General features: G+C 34.3%; 1 protein-coding gene across 1 annotated transcript in view; it reads right to left on the reverse strand.

The window, feature by feature from the left end:
• The window catches only part of LOC129216650 (uncharacterized), an 89342-nt gene that overhangs the window by 56817 nt on the left and 13656 nt on the right, over positions 1-18869 (reverse strand). The window contains 9 exon segments of the mRNA XM_054850867.1: positions 1608-1671; positions 2168-2182; positions 2184-2366; positions 3335-3413; positions 4230-4399; positions 5467-5632; positions 6686-6896; positions 11316-11506; positions 13292-13526. Of these exon segments, the coding sequence (XP_054706842.1) occupies positions 1608-1671; positions 2168-2182; positions 2184-2366; positions 3335-3413; positions 4230-4399; positions 5467-5632; positions 6686-6896; positions 11316-11506; positions 13292-13526 (1314 nt within the window).

Consider the following 18869-nt stretch of genomic DNA (forward strand, 5'->3'; position numbering starts at 1 on the left):
TTTAGTTATTTAATGTAATTTTATTAATAACCTGAACTTGAGTCGACAGTGAACACGCCAAATGGCGTCAGTGGGGCAAGACGAGATATTATACGAGGGGCATGATGGAATACTATCTCATCTTACCCCCACATGTACTGCGATTTGCTTCTTATTCTTTTGAGATTTCTTAAGATAGTGATAAGAAAGACGAATATGGGAATTTGGTCACTAGAATCGATGCAACATGCTATTGAATGCATAGTGAGTGGAGAAATGGGATTTCAGAAAGCATCCCGAACTTATAATGTACCACGGGCTACACTTCATAGAAAAGTGAAAGAAACTAAAAGCAGCAATTGGACAGAGGTGTTCTTACTGTTTCGAAAGCTGGAAAAATTCATTCAAATAAAGAAACCACAAGTTTAGATTTAGTTAAGCCTTTGGGCTCCATGAAAACTATTTTTTCTTTGGAAGAAGGAGATCTTCTTGCGGACTAAAAGAAAGGAACTTTTTGTGGTGAAGGCTCAAAAGGAACGCAAGAAAATAAAAAAATCTAAGCAGATAGAGAAAAGAAAATGGAAAAATCTATGTAGGAAGAGGAGAAAATTGGAAAGTCTAAGCAGAGAAAGAAGAAGAAAGTATAAAAATCTAAGCAGGACGAGGAGAAAATCGAGGAAAAAAGAAGAAACGAAACGTGAAAAAGGGATTTGTGGATGACATTTTTTCATTTACCCCATCAACTAGTACAGCTACGAAAGTTGGTCAGTCAAAAGATAAAAACAAAAGAATACAGTCAAAAACTTTTAAAAGAAAAACTACTTAAAGGGAAACCATCCGATTCTTCATTATCGTTTGAGCCTTCTGATGTCGCATGCCTTTACTGTGGACATTTATATTCCCAATCGACAGAAGGTTGGATTAGGTGCTGCGAATGCAAGAAATAGGCCCATTGATCGTGTGCAGGAGAGGAGGATAAGGACGATGAAGCTGCTTATCTTTGTGACTTATGAAAAACCCTGAATCTCATCTTACCCCACCTGGTGGGGTAAGATGGGATTTTGACTCATCTAATTTAAACATGCGTCAACATTTTTCTGTTGGAAATAGGATATTGAGTCAAATAGTATACTTTTATAATACTTGAGAGATAATAATGACATAGTTTTCTAATTGACTTATGAGTTTAACTTGCCCCCACAACTGTTTTTTGGTTAAGTATCTCATCTTGCCCCACCCTCCCCTATTTCAGTATAAAAGTTTTCGTTTATTCTTCTATAACGTCCGTTGAGATGAATTCACTATTTCAACTGCTAGTTAGAATATAACTTCTATTAGAGATTTAGTTATTATCAATCCAACAAAGGAGAAGCAGAAATTTCTTCCTACAAAAGTTTGATATATTTCCTTAAAATATGCGCGAAAAACACGAAGTTAGGAATCAACACATTCAACAAAGAAAATTCTATTTATATACAAATCATTATTTTTATAAACACTTCATGTAGTAAATTGAAAACAAAAATAAGTCTTTTAAGCTCCTCAGTCACAAAATCAAAAGACATTTTCGGAGGTTTAGATTTATCTTCTTTCAATAAAATTGAATCTCAAAGGCTTGTCTGGCACACCAATCAGTCTGGTAATCATATCAATATCTTCATGATGATATTCAACTTTGAAATTTTTGATTATCTGAAAAGATAGTATGAAAATATTACATAAATTATAACTTTAATCCTAAATCACAAATTATTCTTGTTTTGATCATTATTAAAAAATTTTGATGAAAATAACGTTCATTCTACTTTCTGAGAACAATGCAAATAAATAAAAAAAATTAATTGATAAATTAATCAATATAAATTGCTAAAAATTATATATATATATATATATATAACCTGTAAAGTTGACCACTAAAGTAGTGCACCGCAAGTGGTAAACTTACACATATGTATATATATATATATATATATATATATATATATATATATATATATATATATATATATATATATATATATATATATATATATATATATATATATATATATATATATATATATATATATATATTAGTTTGGTAATTAAAGACTTGATATACATTAATCTGCAAACTCGATCCAGGTATCCGGAGATACGGATGAACGAGGTTCGGATAAACGAAGTTCCGTTGTATCTATATCTTTACCTCGGTCGTTAGAGTTAATCATTTCCAGTTCAGCCAATCTTCTTCCGATGCAGCTTCGAGTTCCAAATCCAAAAGGCAGAAAAGCAAAAGGGTTGAAGTTTTGGTCTTTTTCCAGCCATCTCTCTGGACAGAACTCATGAGGATTTTTGTAGTATTCCTCTCTCCTGTAGACTTCTTGCAGTGCAATAGCAATCATCGTCTGCAATGTTAGTTTCAAAATATTTATTGAATTTTTTTTTTTCAAGAGTTCATGTTTTTAGATCGAAGCTTTATTCAAAATGAATTTTCTATAGATATTCTTATTGTTCCTATGAATATTCGGATGTGGTTTTATAGTGTATTTTAGTTCTGTAATATGTATTAGCTTTAAAATAAGGAAGTGTTTGGAAAAGTCAAAGAGATACGATAAACTACATGTTTCAACATGAAAAAAATGGGTATTTATTTGAAAGTTACAGTATATTAAGAGACAGTAATGAATTTTGTATTAATTTTGCCCTTTTCATGATACAATGTGATAATTAAAATATATTTCGAATAAAATATTTTGAATTTGACTATTAAAAACATGTTTCTTTTTTCGATGAATACTTAAGTAACTGAATGAATGAATAAGTGACTTAATGAATGAGCATATAACAGAATATATAACTTATTAAATAACGAATAAATAAGTCAATGTTAAATTAATTATGAATGTTTAAATCAATTATTTAATTACTGTTTAAATTAATAAATATAAATGAATAAATCAATGCATGTGCAAATGGATTAAAAAAGAATGAATGAATATATATATATATATATATATATATATATATATATATATATATATATATATATATATGAAATAAACTACTTCACTGTATCTCGCATACAATTGAAAAAAATTGAACCACATTTGAAATCAAAACACGCCTTAATGCTGAAAAGAACATCAGTAGATCTTAATTAATATTTGAAACTTTAGTAACAAGAACTTTATCATTTTATTTTGACAAATATCTTATTTTCTTATCTTATGATGCACGATAACATATGCTGTAAATAGATGAAGAATTAAAGGTTGCTCAAACGGCTACAATTTTCTTTCAAAACAATATCAACTACTTCTTTTATAGCAATCATTGAAATCACTTTGATAAAGCTAATTAAAACCGTACTTACCCCTGCAGGTATTTTGTATCCACTCATGACTACGTCATGGTCAAGTACTCGGGCAGCACCACCTGCTATTGGGTGTAATCTAAAATTTTCAGAAATATTTTATCAAGTGATGAAAGCAATAAATATGATGATAATTGTTTGAAAATTAAATAGTTAGCATTTCTGTATAATTAAACAATAAAATTATGTAGAATATTAGGAATTTAATGTTTCTTTTCTTTACTGCGCTATTGATACGAGTATACTTAGAATACGAGTATTGGATACGAATATAGTTTCTACTGTCAGAAAAGTCTTCTTTTACTGTCAAACTAGATACTTCCTTTCTTTTATCGTCGGTGGTTTAAAATCTGCCTCCACGAAGGTCCATGTAACAGCTTCCCCCGTACCAGCACTTGAACAGCATTGGACGTGGAGAGTGCTGGTACGAGTTCTTACCCTTCAAAGATATTCTTGCCACGAACTCCGCTCAAAATCCGAGCACACCAATATGTACAAGGTTAAGAATGAAAAAAACTTCAAATTTGGAGAAATTTAATTTTTACTTTTGGCGCAAAACAAAAAATGAAATATCTTCAAGTATTGATCGAACTTGCCCTTTAAATATGCGTACTATAGTTTTTGAAGCGTTTCGATTTTACAAACTCGTTTTTTTCTAATATTTTTCGTGGTCCCAAGAATTTTGTAAATGAAGTTGCAACTGTATTCGTCACTTATCTTGAGTCCTGTACTAGTTACTTAGTATCTTGAGTCCTGTACTTCAGAAATCCTCAAATTCAATTTCAAGTTTGATTTCCTGCTCCAATATTTAATAAACTAATAGCTATTTCTACAGCTGACTTATGGCTGACAAACATTCAATTTTTGAACAGAATAATTACATTAATTTTTTTACCTTTGTGACTCTTTCAGGCATGACTTTAAATATCTAAATTCTGAAAAAGCTACTGGAGTCATTTTCTGATCCTTGTGAGGAAGAGTTTTCATTATTTCTTGATACAACAATTCCTGTTTATCTGGATTTTTCGCCAGCTGATACAGAAGAAAGCCAATAGTGTGAGACGTCTGAAAATCAATATAATTACTAAATGGAAGTTCAGTCAAGCTTATGGACAATATGAGATTACTTTTAATACTAACGGTAATAGTGATGGATAGCGTTGCTTATGGGTAGAAATTAAAGTCTTTATCAGCCTTAAGAGGCATAAAAAAGTGTTTTAATTTATTTAAGTATATAAATGTTTAATCTTGCAATGTGTATTCGTATACTTTCCACTTCCAATTCAAATAGTTATAAAAGGGATTTCATCTTACATCTAGACGTCCGTAAGAAAAAAGTTTGGATGATAATTTCATCAAAAACTTTAAAAGTACATAGGTCTCTAAAAATATAACGAATAAAAAAGTTACATACGACTGGCAAAATTATCAACCATTAATTATTAGTTCCAGCCCCTTGAAATCTTTCGAATTGTTACAAATTTGTATTTTGTATATCTATGGGCAAGAGTTAAATCTTAATCTTATAAAATTTTCATAATGACGGTTAAAAAAAAAAAAAAAAAAAAAAAAAAAAAAAAAAAAAAAAAATCAATATTCTAACCAGTGTTTAACCGGTTAAACCCAGTGTTAAAAAACATCGTACCATTAATATCGTTGCTATTTGATCTAACAATGCCAGTTATTAAGTGTTTATAAAATTTCTATTGGTATTGATTGCTCTATCGGTAATTAGATGACTCAGCCATTTGTATCCTCAATTATCTATGCTTTTAGTCTGTATGCATTATCAACATTTTAAAACCTGCAATTATTTAAGAAACCAAATTATTAGTCAGATAATTAAAAAGAAAAGAAATGCATTCAATAGCAAATTAAATCAAAATGTTCTAAAGTAATAAAAAAACAAACAAGAGAATTACGATAAGTTCAAATAATGATGCTCTACTGCATTTAAGGCTCTTTTGAAGTACGCCTTAGTTCATTTCTTGTAGATGAGCATGTATCCGTATGTCTCATAGTAGTATACACGTTAAGAGTAACATAATAGTTTGCAAACTAGTAATTTGGAAAAGCCGAAACATTCCATTAAGTATTGAGGTATTTAGCACCGCTTTATTATTAATACTTACGGTATCAATTCCAGCCAAAAGCATATCAGCAACAGTGACCATTGCTCCTGAAGCATCTAGGCCTTTTGTGGACAGTAAAGCTTGAAGCAAAGTAAGCTCTTTTTCTTCGTTGTCTTCACTTTTCTTCAGGTCATCTAAAGACCGATTGATGTACTTGAAAGCAATTCTATAATAGTATCCAGTTGGGAAGAAAGAAGAGCAACAATGAATAATGCTTGTAATGAGATTCAGACATATTTCCAAAGGGTTGCATGTCAGAAAGCGGACTACAGTAGGCGTACTTATCGGTAAAATTATTTTTATGACTAGCGCGTCGAAAATATCGAAGTGTCTAAAATTTCAATTGGGTTAATGTGATACGCAACAAACATTTGTTGGCAGTTGTAAACTTTTCCACATCACCTAGTATTTCTGAAAATTCATACTAAATGTTTTTAAAGCTGAAGATAAACATAATTTTGTATTTCGCGACTCTTTCGCGGTATTCAAATTGGACATGAATTCGAAAAGATAACGAAATGCTTCGAATAAGCAAAAATCAGTTATTTTTTCCCTTTAAAGATATCTTCCAGTACCTCAGAGCACACTTGCCTCAACAATTGGAAGCTTTCTTGCTGTTTTACTGTGCATAGATATCTAAAACAATTCAGTAAATGGGTTCAATTCAAAATTCAATGGGGTCAATCAAACTTCGTTTCGGAATAAGGAAAGCATGTTCATTATTGCCTATTTATCACTTCTGGGAAAAGGGGAAAAAAAATCATTCATCAATATCATAGCTAACTACGTGAAAAGTGGATCTATAAACTGGGCTTGGCAGATTTCTGAAATGTTCAATAGGGCCCTCTCTTCCACCAGTACCACGATATTCAAAAGGGTACACAACCTGGTCTGGCTTTTAACGCGTTTTAGAGGGTGTTTAGAATGTTACAAAATTAAGCTAAATCTCGCAGATTTTCCTTCGTTTCTATACTTAAACAATATATTTTTGACAAGCACTCTATATTCCCCAAATCTTATACTGATGCACAAAAGGCAATATAGTTGATGGATAGTGATAGAAAAATTACTCAAAGGAGGTGAGGGGAGGGGGAGGTTACTAGCATTGATGATTTTCTTTGTTTAAGTTCTGCCACATGCTATTCATTTTTTAGAATTTTAACAAGGACAATTCAGTTCTGTTTATATAAGTATATTACTGAGTTTGATTTCAACTTACTCTGTAAATACGTCTGCAGCTTTAGTGAATTTACGCCATTTGGGTGTGGGAAAAAGCTTCCAGAAAGGTAAATTCCCAGTCATTCCCTCTAGTTCACTTATGAGTTGAAACTGAGTTTGTGCGGAATCAATCATCTTCATGCCATCAGAATCCTTTGGTAAGTCTATCTGTAGGCATCCTAGTCTGGTGTCAAGACCCACAACAGCCACGGCTATTTGAAGAAAAAAGAAGTTCGAAAATGCATTGGAGATTTCTTAATTTCTAAGAATTTATTGAAAATTACTTACAAGCAATTACAAAAGTACAGTCTAGTTCTGTTACAACAACTTCAAAAAACTGGCAAAAAATTAATCGATTCCATTTGGTAAAATAGGGATGAGGAAAAACGATTTGCTTGCCATTCATGGCTTTTTGTTTTGCACCACAAAAAACAGGGTCCGCCTCAGTGTTTCTTTCAGACCTTTTGATTCGGGGGGGGGGGGGCTTTGAAAGTTTGGGGAGAGGGCAAGGGCGTATTTAAGGGGGTGGGGTACTTTAAGTGTTCGGAGGGGTCAAGGGCATATATAAGGAGAGGGAGACGCAACCCTCTCCCCAATACCTCCAAGAAATAAGTTCAAAACTACCTACTCTGAATAATTTTACAACTTCCACTTGTGAAGTTATCTTAATGTTTGGCTTGCCTCCCCACCCCTCAAATAAATCATTGTATGCGTCCAACGGGCGTTACGAGATAAGTTAAATAAAAACACTCCTGGTTCATTATATCGTTCCCATAAAAATGTAATACATCAAAGGACTGGCAGTACTGCAATATTATGAGAAAAAAAATTTTTATTAGAAAAAAAAAGTAATGAAAACATTCCTTAATTATTAAAATATACACAAAATCATTCTAAGTGAGAAAAATATCATCAAGTTTCCTATTGACGGTTCTCTGTCCCACTGCAAATGCATAAGACACTTTTAAATTTATAAAACACGCAACGAAGCATGAATATCATGTAATAAAAATTATTTTCAATTAATCTCATTTATAGAAACAAATATTCATTAAATCGCTCCTTCTGAAGTCGAATTTTTGTTTTATTAAACTGTCTTACATTTGCGTTGTTTTTCCTATTGTTCAAAATATTTTTTTGTGAAAGAGCATGGTCAAAAACATGGGGTAAGTTCTTTTTTTTTTCTTAATTTTTGCTTATTTTCTCTCCTAAAAAATAATTTAAAACGATTTTCAGCCGTTCGTAACAACATTGTAAACAGAGGCACACTTAAGGACTATTTATTATTTAGTAGATAGAAATTTTTATTTAAAAAAATATTTTGTATGGAAGTTTTTTATGTTTTTTTTAATACCTTCATTGAAATTTTGATAAAGCTGTAAAGCTAAGAAAACTTCGAGAATGATTTCTGGACATCCTGCTAAATTAAATATTGGAAGTCATTCTTTTATACAATTTTTAAAGCGATCAGTACAACATTATAACGAGTGATTTTTGTAAATAAATTTTTAAACTGAAGAACAAAATATTCAAAAAAACTTCACTCAAAATAATTTGTCTTTGACTAATTGCAAAGATGATTGCTGAAGACAGAACGTTAGAAGGCTTCAAGTTAGAATGAATATAAAATATAAATCTGTTCTCTCTCTCTCAGAGAAAATCCGCGTAGATTTTCAAAAGTTTCCTAATTGGCTAAAAGCCTTGTCGGCCTGAAAATTGTGGGATGGCACAAAGGGGGGGGGGGGTGTAAAAGATGCCGAATTTTCAGACTTTTGATTTCCAACCAGATGTACCATGAGTGCCCACGGAGTACATGTCCTAAGGTTCCGATCCGGACCTCACCAATGCATTGTGTGTGTTAAAAACTAAATAGATAATAAAGAGTGTCTCAAAATATTAACGCAAGATTTGAATTTGCCGCCATTTTTGCAATAAATTGTGGGCAATCTTGAAAAAAGAACAATTTGGCAGCTGAGGGTCTAGGGTTATTACAAATAGAGCGTTTTCGATTCTATAATGTGTTTTCATTATCGAACAATTATTTGAAAAATAATGAAAGTTTGGGCGGGTCAAGCAGTTTACTGTTATTGGCGCTCGATATCGCAATTAGGTAATGCGCAGGTGGTTGTGGGATTGCTGACATAGACGTTTGACTTCAAATAACCCCATAGGGAGAAGTCTAATGATGTAAAATCACACGATCTAGGGTATAATTCATATTACCGAAACGAGAGAGTACACGAACAGGAAATTCCTTATGCAGTGATTGAATTGTTTCGCTGGCTGTATAATAGCATAACACTCCATTTTTACTAACCCTAAACTCCCAACTGTCAAACTGTTCTTTTTCCGTGGCTGCCAACAATTCACAGCCAAAATTGTGGCAAATTCAAATCTTGCGTTAATTTTGGGACACCCTTTAGATAACATAATTCCAACCACCCCATCCCTATCACAACAACGGACGAACAACAAATGAAAGAGGTTAATCAAAAAAAGGGAAAGCATATCTTGTTCGTTAAGCGTCGAAAATTAATTGCGTTTCCATTTACACTGACAAAATGGAGGCCACCCCCCCAGAGGATGATACCCCCCCCCCCCAATGAAAAACTTCCAAACTTTTTATACTTCCGTTTTTTTTTTTTTTAAACTTTACACGATAAAACAAGTGCAATCCAAAATTTTTCTCCCGGGAGGGGGGCACTGACCCCCCTTCGGAGAGATGCCTGAAAGAAATATTACTAAAGAACCGCCTATTAACCTCCCGTATTTGGAGAGGGCGCTGTGTGAGTTGTGGTGGGGATACGGTGGTGGAAATTGACTCCACAGTTAGCAGGATATGTGGCATTAAACATCGTCATGTGCTGCATAGGAGCATATTGGAAATTAGTTGAGAGTGATCTCAATCATTAACGGTTTTCCAGTTGCGTATTATGCTCCGCATTTCACTAGTTTTTACTTCGTAGGGATATGTGAGGCAAAGTGAAATGATTAAGATGACTTGAGTTTTTTCAAAGTGTTCAAATCGGAAATTTGTTTTGAAAGTTACAGTACATAAAGAAAGAACATTGTGTTTTATAATAAAACTTGCGTCGAAATAATATTTTTAATTTTTGGCAGTAAGTTTGAGTCTTCAGAAAAAAAAAGGTAGAAAACTTTCAACTTTTTTTTTCATGGGGCAAAGTGAAAAATAAAATATTTTTCTAGTGAAATACTTTCTTTTCGACTATGAAATATATTTTTAATCAAAAGAATCAGTAAATAAAAGGTTGAATGAGTCAATTAAAATATACTGAAACAATAAACGACTAATTAAACGAATAAATCAATTAATGCATGAAGAAAAATAAATGAGGGAGTAAAAGAAAGAATGAATAAGAAAATAAGTGAATGAATGAATGAATATAAGTGAATTACTAAATGAAGTAACGAAAATGAACTAATCAACAAATGAAAACGCAAGTGATTTGTATTAAATGGTTGAGAGAGTAACTGAAACAAAAGCTATTTCACTTTGTCCCATCCACTTTGCCCCGTATGTATTTGAATAGGTATACCTATTTAAAATACAAATAAGCTTAATATTAGGTAAATTGATAGTGCATTTAGTATTAGGAAGTCGCAATTACTATTTAAGATGTTTTTAACAATAACTTTATCATTTTATAATTACAAAAATTATTTTTGACTTGAAACAAAATATTGCAATATGAGCATCATTTTTTAAAAATTACCTGTATTACCAAATGCTTTAATCTTTGACGGTATGTTTTTCCTGGCTGGAAAACACTACATATGAGATAAATAAATACCTTTGTGCAGAACAGTAACGTAAGACAGATAACATTAGAAAAAGCACAAATTTGCCAATTACAGCAGACACGTGTTTCGGCGTTATAGGGAACACCTTTTTCAATGCAAAAAATAATGAGCTTATGGATGAAAAGGGCTTTGTCGGATGGGGCCCTTTGGGCTTTTGTCGGATGTCTTTTCATCTATAAGCTCATTATTTTTTGCATTGAAAAAGGCGTTCCCTGTAACGCCGAAACACGTGTCTGCTGTAATTGGCAAATTTGTGCTTTTTCTAACGTTGTTTGTCTTACTCTACTACATATGGTACAACATAGTTTAAATAATACCAGATAAGTAGAGCAAAAAGCAGAGAAAATATTTCACAATTTCACTTTGCCCTGCTATTTCACTTTGCCCCATTCACTTTGCCCTAGTTCTCTTTCTAAAAAAATAATATCATCATAAAAATAACTTGCAACAATAATAAAAAAAAACTAAGATTGAATTTCAATTTACATTATTCTTATTTACATCATGTTTGTATTTTTACTTGAACTATGGTTTAAAACTAAATCATGCCTTTAAAAGAAAAATTACGCTTAACATTTTCCTCTACTCCGAGCATTTTGATAGTTTGCGCAACTCATATGATCGTGGATTAAGATTTGATATGTATACTATAAACCAGTGGATATATTCCTTACAAGTATAACTTTATATCTAAGACGTTATTTTCTTTTTTTATACTATAAATAAATCATTTCTCGGTGTTAAAAAATGAAAAGGTAAATATAAATAAATAAATAAGTAATAAAATAATAAATTAATAATAAACTTACACTCGAGGGCCCATTTGTATAATTCAAAGAGGAAATTTGGAACTTCTTTGTTTGAATCTCTTGTTAAGTAGATTTTATTGACTAAATCTCTTGCTACTTCCTGCATTGAACCCATGTAAGCTTCTACAGCTTTTGGCTTTAGCAAATGTTTCTGCGTCTTTGTTCTCAAGCTATGCCATTCCTTTCCTTGTCTGAAAATGATATTCTTTTAGTGAAAAGAAATAAACTTATGATCTAATTGATTTCTGCATCTAGTTGTTTTGTCATAAAATGAAATTTCTTGTAACGAGGAATTTCAAAGGAGGAAAAAACCATATTGCCGTATTTGGACGTGAAAATCTATCGTGATTTGAATTGATGTTAACGCTTTCCGGACATGAATCTATTGTTAAGATGCTTTACATTTGCAGTGCTCTAAAAATAATGACTACTTTTTTTTTTTGCTTGTTTTTTGTGACAAAAAAGAAAAAAAAAAAAAAAACCCTCATATTGTACATGTAATCTACGCAGATATGTTGATTGCTTATATAATACTGATTTTGACTGCTTTTCCAATTTTACTACGCCGATCACATCTAGGTACAAGTAGATCACATTATTTAATGAGTTATTGAAATTATTTTCATGCTGATTTCACTTTTTTGCTGTTGATATTTTAATGCATCTGACTGGAATGTACTCATTGTGTTTTAGTGTTTTTTCTGGAGTACAGATAGGAGGGGTTGGGTAATTTTATAGAAGTTGGCTGTAAGGTTACCTTTTCAACACGTTGTGAATAAATGAATGCGTTGAAAATTTATTCATCTTACTGTTCTTAAATTAACTGAAACATTTATTATTACTAAATATTTTATAAGAAGGATATTGTTGATGTTGTTTATCTTCTAGAAGAAATCTGTCATATGTTAGATCAGCTCTAGCAGGTTGCTGACAGCTAAAAAGTCGATTACAATCTTAGGATCGGTGGTTAAGTCTGCCTTGGAAAGTTCGATGCAGCTCAGAATGTGTGCTCTAGTGAAGCTGGATGTTCACAGAAATTTTCGCAAGTAGGCTGGATAAACTGCTACGTTCGAAGGTAAGACACTTAAGGTGGCCAGTTGTAAGTCTATATAGAACAGTCTGAGTTCCACGATCACATTTGTCTTCTATCTGAACACAAGGGGGTGTTCTGGTGTACCATTCGTAAACAGGAAGAATACGCCAGGCCAAATTAAATCTGGATATTTAATTTGAATATAGTTCTCAATATGTAAGAGAAGAGGGAGTAGTTATTTCGTCTTCACTGCCTCCTGTAGCCAAACCATCTGCGACCTCGTTATCTCGAATGTTTACATGCGATGGGATTCATCGGAGATGAATGCCACGATTCTTTGAAATATTCCTCAGTTTGAGCAGAATTGATGTGCTAGTTTCATCACTTACCAAGTACCAGCTACTAAGATGTTGTAGAGCACTGCAGTTGTTCAATAAAATTAAAAGTTCACCAAAAACGCCATCATAGGATATAATTGCATCAAGCTCTTCATTTATCGCGATTAACTCGCTCCTGAAAACGGAATAAGTGTCTGGGTAGCTTTAGGGTAGTTTCAAGGCAAGGGATCCTAATACATAAATTCTAGGCCTATTGCTGCTGCTGTTACCACTGTAACCGGATGTTCAGCTAGATCAAAATCTAGTCGGCGGATTAGGGGGGGGGGTAAATTAACAAGGCAGCGGATGATACCGGATCAGGTCCTACTGATTCCACGTCATCCTGTGCATAACGGGGGAAGAACGTTAAGAGAGAATATTCCTGGTAGGGTCCTGGTAGTATGCACAGTTAAGCCTGCAAGCAACTGATCAAAGACTGACTTTCGGGACTTGAACCACGTCCAGGGTGCTACAGTTTTGCCCAACGGAAGCTGCTCACTCCCTCCTCCATATGGTTTTATTGATAAGATGCTAAATATTACTAACCAGAATGGATAATAACTTACAAAATCATAAGACCAGTGCTAGAATACCACTGCTTTCTAGATTCTCTGTATGCTTTAAGACTGGCGATGTCCCCCCTGAATGGGTAGGGTCCTTCGTTTCGAGAAAGCGTTTCCATATCCTCTGCGCGGAATGATAGCACTATGTTCAAGGAGCCAATCTTCTGTCTGCAGATGTCTCCAAATCTCTTCCTACCATCACGAGAAGCTAAGTGAAGCGTACTGGTGCTGTAAATCCCTGTTTCAAGAGAGATATTTGCATTGAGTAAATTTTGATTTTCAAGAAAGAAATTTTAATTATTTTAAGTGACTCTATTAACAGCAGGGCAGCGGATTCGGAAGGAAAATAACCGACTCCGACTCCGGCATTTCAGAACATATCCCTCCAAGCTTCGGCTCCTACACACTTACTTCAAAATCAGATCGACTCTGCGACTCCAACTCCGCAGCGCTGACAAATTTGTGGAAGAAAAGTGACCGACTTCAATTCAGACTCTTTGGAATTTTAAAGCCTTCGACTTTCGACTCCGACTCTCTTACCTTGAAAGCAGTCCAACTGCGACTCCGCAGCCCTGGTTAACACAGAAATAAAAGGCTGGTATTTGCTTGTTTTAACCTTTACGCAATTAATAGTCTTTAAAAAGGTTTAATTAACCTAATGCAGATTCATTCATATTCAACTGAAAGCAATCTTGAATGTCTGAGTAATGTGATTACTTACTACAAACTTAAGAGCAAAATTATATTGTATTGCACACAAATGTTAAAATCATTATTTTTACGAACTACAAACGTGAAAGATTTCATGTGAGAGCTCATACATACACTGGTGTGCAAAAATTAAGGACGAGACGGTTTTTTCAATATAACTTTGTACAAAAGCTTTCCAAATCAACACGTTTAATACCGTAAGATCCCCAATACTTAAGGACATGTGTAATGTAAGCAACACTTACTAAAAGAGAAATCAGAGGGGTAAAAAGAAGCTTTATTGAAAAAGTAGCATGGAGCGCAATGCGACTGAAGGCCGAAACATCCCTGTGATGGGTGTCCAGCAAGAAACATCCGGTCTTTAGTAGGGGATATGATCTCCCCCGACTGCTAGGCAGGTTTCACAGCGTCTGCCCATGCTGAGAATGAGGGTGTCAATGAGTTGTTCGATTCGATTCAGAGTCACAACGGACTTCAACTGTATTTATGTCGAGGACTGCATACTAAGTGCCTTGCCTCCATTATTTTATATACCGATAGATGGCAGCACCATCACCGGATCGAACAGTTAGTGAGAATTTTGAACTAGTCCAGGAGCTAATAGCTACCTAGTACTAGCACCCCCAGAGGTATCGTTTCACTTGGAGGACATTGAGACCTCGAGCATATTTAACGTCGCCCAGTCCCCATTAATGACGACGGTGGGTCTTCGACCAGCGAGGATCGAACCCGAGGCCCTCCGGTCCCGAGTCCAATGCCTTACCGATCAGGCTACCACGGCCCTTCAATGAGTTGTTGAGGCATTGCTGCCCATTCGTCTTGCAGCGCCAATCGAAGCTCCCGAATCAATACTGGTGGTAAGGTACGAGCTGCCAAGCGTCTACCTAGAAAATCCCATACATGCTCGATGGGATTGAGATCCGGAGATCTTGCCGGCCAATCCATACGTTCAATATCCTCACTCTCTAAGAGCTGTTCGGCAGCTACTGTGCGATGACATGGTGCATTGTCGTCCATGAAAAGGAACTGCGGATCCATAGCGCCTATAAAAAGATGCACATATGGAAGAAGAATCTCGCTACAATAATGGGTCCCGTTGACTGAACCTGCGTCGAAGATATGAAAGTCTGTACGACTACCAAGCATGATGCCTCCCCAAACGAGAACACCGCGACCTCCATACCGTCCCTTTCAATGATGTTCGAGGGATGATTGCGGTTTCCCCGCTCTCTCCAGATGAGTATGCGATGAGAATCGCTACTCAGACTGAATCTGCTCTCATCTGTAAAGAGTACTCGTCCCCATTCATTGTCCCTCCAATTCCGGTGTTCCCGGCATCACAGAGAACGCTTTCTCCGATGGGCAGGCGTTAGAGGTACACACCGTATAGGGCTTCGTGCAAACAGACCACCACCGTGCAGTCTTCTGGCCACGGTAAAACGCGATATCGGTCGTCCAGTTGCCTGTGTCGTGTGTCTATCGATTTCTCCCGCTGTCCGCCGCCTGTTTCTTCTAGCCTGTAAGACAATACACCGGTCATCTGCGGATGTGGTTCCTCGTGGACAACCACTACTGAACCCCCGGATAACTGTTCCTGTAGTTTGAAATTGTCTCCAAAGTCGTGAAACGATGCTGTGAGCCCACAATTCCGAACTCTGCAGCCACACTTGTCACACTGCGGCCTTCCTCCAACTTCCCAATGATTCGACCTCGGGTAAAAGCATCCAGATGTCGTCTAACAGATTGATTATTCGCCATTTCTCGCTGAGGCAGCAACTCGGTGTGATTTTAAATGCTATGCGGCGCACAGTGGAGTATTTGACTGAAAATCCTGGCCAAAAGTCCAAAATTAAAAATTTACCCGATTTTTTTGAAAATTTATTCTATGATAGTTGACTAACTGCTGCATCGATCGGCATTTGTTTTGGAAACCTGAGTCACGTACAATTGCTCATAGCCTCGGTAAAAGATGAGATTTCTATAAGAATTTTCGCTTTTTTGTTACGTTTCGGCTTAATTATACGTTTCAATGTAGATTTTTTTTGTGGCTTTATAAATAAATGGAATTGGCCCTAATCAATTTTACGGGATAAAGAAATGTCAGGGCTTTGTGCTAATTATAAATTAAAGTAAATATTTTTATTTTCTTTTTGTAAAAAAAAAATAAAAAAAACTTGGTAAGGAAGTTTTTTAAAGGTTTTTCGCCTTAATTCATAATTACAGAAAGCTTTTTAAATGGGTGTCGGGCTCGGTCGGGCTGTTTTGAAAGTTGCATCGTATTTGGCAAAGTCGCTAGTGCTAATTTCTGCAAAAAAAATCTTCCGCCTACAACTACCCTTTTTTCTAATGAATTTTCTAAAAAAAAGTGCATAATCCGATCGTTTTGTGACAAGTCATGATTTTAAACTGAATTTACCTATAAAGATTTAATAAATTTGTAAAAAGTTATCAAAAGTACAACTGAATGAAAAAATCAACATATTTAAGCGCACAAACACCAATAAAATTTCAGACACGAGTTTCAGGAATACGAGAAACCGCTTCATGAATGCATAAAAGTTTAAGCTATGGAATGAGAATCATTGAAATTATTTCTAAATGCTTACCTTTATGCTTTGCTAAAGGAATTCATTACATCCCTAAAGCATGTGTTTGCGGTTAATTATGTTAATTTTCTCATGTACGTTAAATGAGGTAATAAATTAAATTATTTTGTGATCTCGCTAAGAAAAGTTTCTCTTCCTTAAAATTGAGGTAGGTGTTAAATAAAATAAATAAATATTTATATTTTTTCAGATCATCGTTGCAAATAAAGTGTCGGGGGAGGAGGGGTCTTTCCCCCTTATACGTAGTATATTTGTAATTGTCTCCTAACGCTAGCGAGCTATCCACATTTAAGACATTTTACCTACTCATTGTGAAATTGAAGTTGTATAAAATTTTAGTTCCAAGTTTTTGGTCACACAATTTTTAGTGGGACACATCACGCTATGTAAAACTAAGGATCGACCCCCTGTACGGGTATATGTACAATATATAAAATTCAAAAACAAAGAGCTTTTGAATATCCATTTTCGAGTGTTTTTACAGTTATAACTTCCTAATTCATTTTTTTTTACAATCGAAAAAAGGTTCTTTGTTACCCCGAAACCCTTGTCTTTTGTGCATGATTAACTCAGGGTTTTAATGATTGAAATCGAACGAAAAGAATAAAATTGATTTTTTTTGTTTCAAATTAGTGTTTTGTACAGAGGGATTTTTTAACCGTTTTTTATTTATATATTTTTTTTCTTCTTAATTACATATCTTCGCGGAAATGATGGGGGAAAAACAGTCATATCGCATTAAACATGTTTACTCATCACTTGTTAAAGCGTTATTGGAAGTAGCCAACTGCTGCATCCGTTTCGGATCGAGTGAAAATTATTGAAAATTTTTATTTCAACTCATTGAAAAAAAAAATTATAAATCAGTGAAACAACATAACTTCACCGTTTTTGCTTTAAATAAAGGTAAGGTGTTTATATTATTTCCTTAAAAAGTTTCAGAGCCATGACATTATTAGAATACCGGATGTAGGAATTTTAGTTCACATTGATAGAATAATTGAAAAAAGTCGAAAAAGTGACCTCCCTTTGTAAATTCCTAGAAATTCGGTTAATTACGTTAAAACTTCAAACAAATCATACTTTCGAAGAAAATTATTTTTCCTATCTTGTGATGCATTGTTTTTTTTTTTTTTTTCTACGTTCACTAGGATCGTTTTTACGGTCGTAAACATGCAAAAGTCTAGACCATGGATAAAACATTAAATATTTCATTTTCTAATTCAAATTTTTAAAAATTGAGCTTTGAATTGTAACATCAGGCTTTCAGACAACTTGTATACAAAGTTTCGTGTCTTTAAGTGAAATAGCTTCGTCGTACAGCGCACAAACACACAGAAGGGAGTTGCCTTCAGAAGAGTGAAAATTTCCAACTACTTTTGGCCAGGATTTTCAGTCAAATACTCCACTGTGCGGCGTGTAATCTCTTTACCAGAAATACTGATCTTACACCGACAACATGCTTTATACTACTCAGACACTCCCCCATTACGTCTGCCTGCATATTTGCGCATGTGCTACCGTACATCACCTTACTTAATCTCCTGATTGGTCTTTCTGTCCGCTCTGCCTCTTCGTTCAGCTGATATGCTAATTTTTCGGCTTCGTCCTTAATTTTTGCACACCAGTGTATTTACTTTTGTACAGAAGTTTGGTAAGACTTCAGTGGGAGTATGCTGTTTTGTTTGGTCTACCTCTGTTTAGTCTATATCTATCTCAAGAAAAGAAGGCTACGAGGTTAGTAAATGGAATCTCTAATTTAGATAATGATTCCAGGCTTATAATGATTTTTATATATAGTTTTGAACAGTGGAGAGTAAGAGGGGATATGCTCCAATTGTTTAAGCTTATTAAAATAAAAGATCTTGGGGTGAATTTCTGCACAAATGGGAAAACCAGGGACCATTGTTTAAAGCTTTTCAAGCTGATCTTGAAATCAGGAAAATTATTACTTCATTAGGTTGAAGACATTTGGAATTGTTAACCAAACGCTGCTATTACTTTCAATAGATTGAATAGTTTTGAGATAGCTTTTGATCTTTTTTCATTGGAGATTGATAAATTGACTAGGGCCCGTCTAGGTAGCTCAACACCTGTTGCTAGTCGTCATTTTTGTATCTGTGCATGATGTGTACTTGGTATTTGAAATACTTGAGCAAATTTATGACGCTAGCCCATACTTTTCCAAGATTCATTTGATATGATCCGTTACAACAGTTGACGTTATGTCTTACATAAGAAAAAGGCAATGGAAACGAATTTAA

Source organism: Uloborus diversus, chromosome 2, assembly GCF_026930045.1.
Source record: "Uloborus diversus isolate 005 chromosome 2, Udiv.v.3.1, whole genome shotgun sequence".
Classification (NCBI taxonomy): domain Eukaryota; kingdom Metazoa; phylum Arthropoda; class Arachnida; order Araneae; family Uloboridae; genus Uloborus; species Uloborus diversus.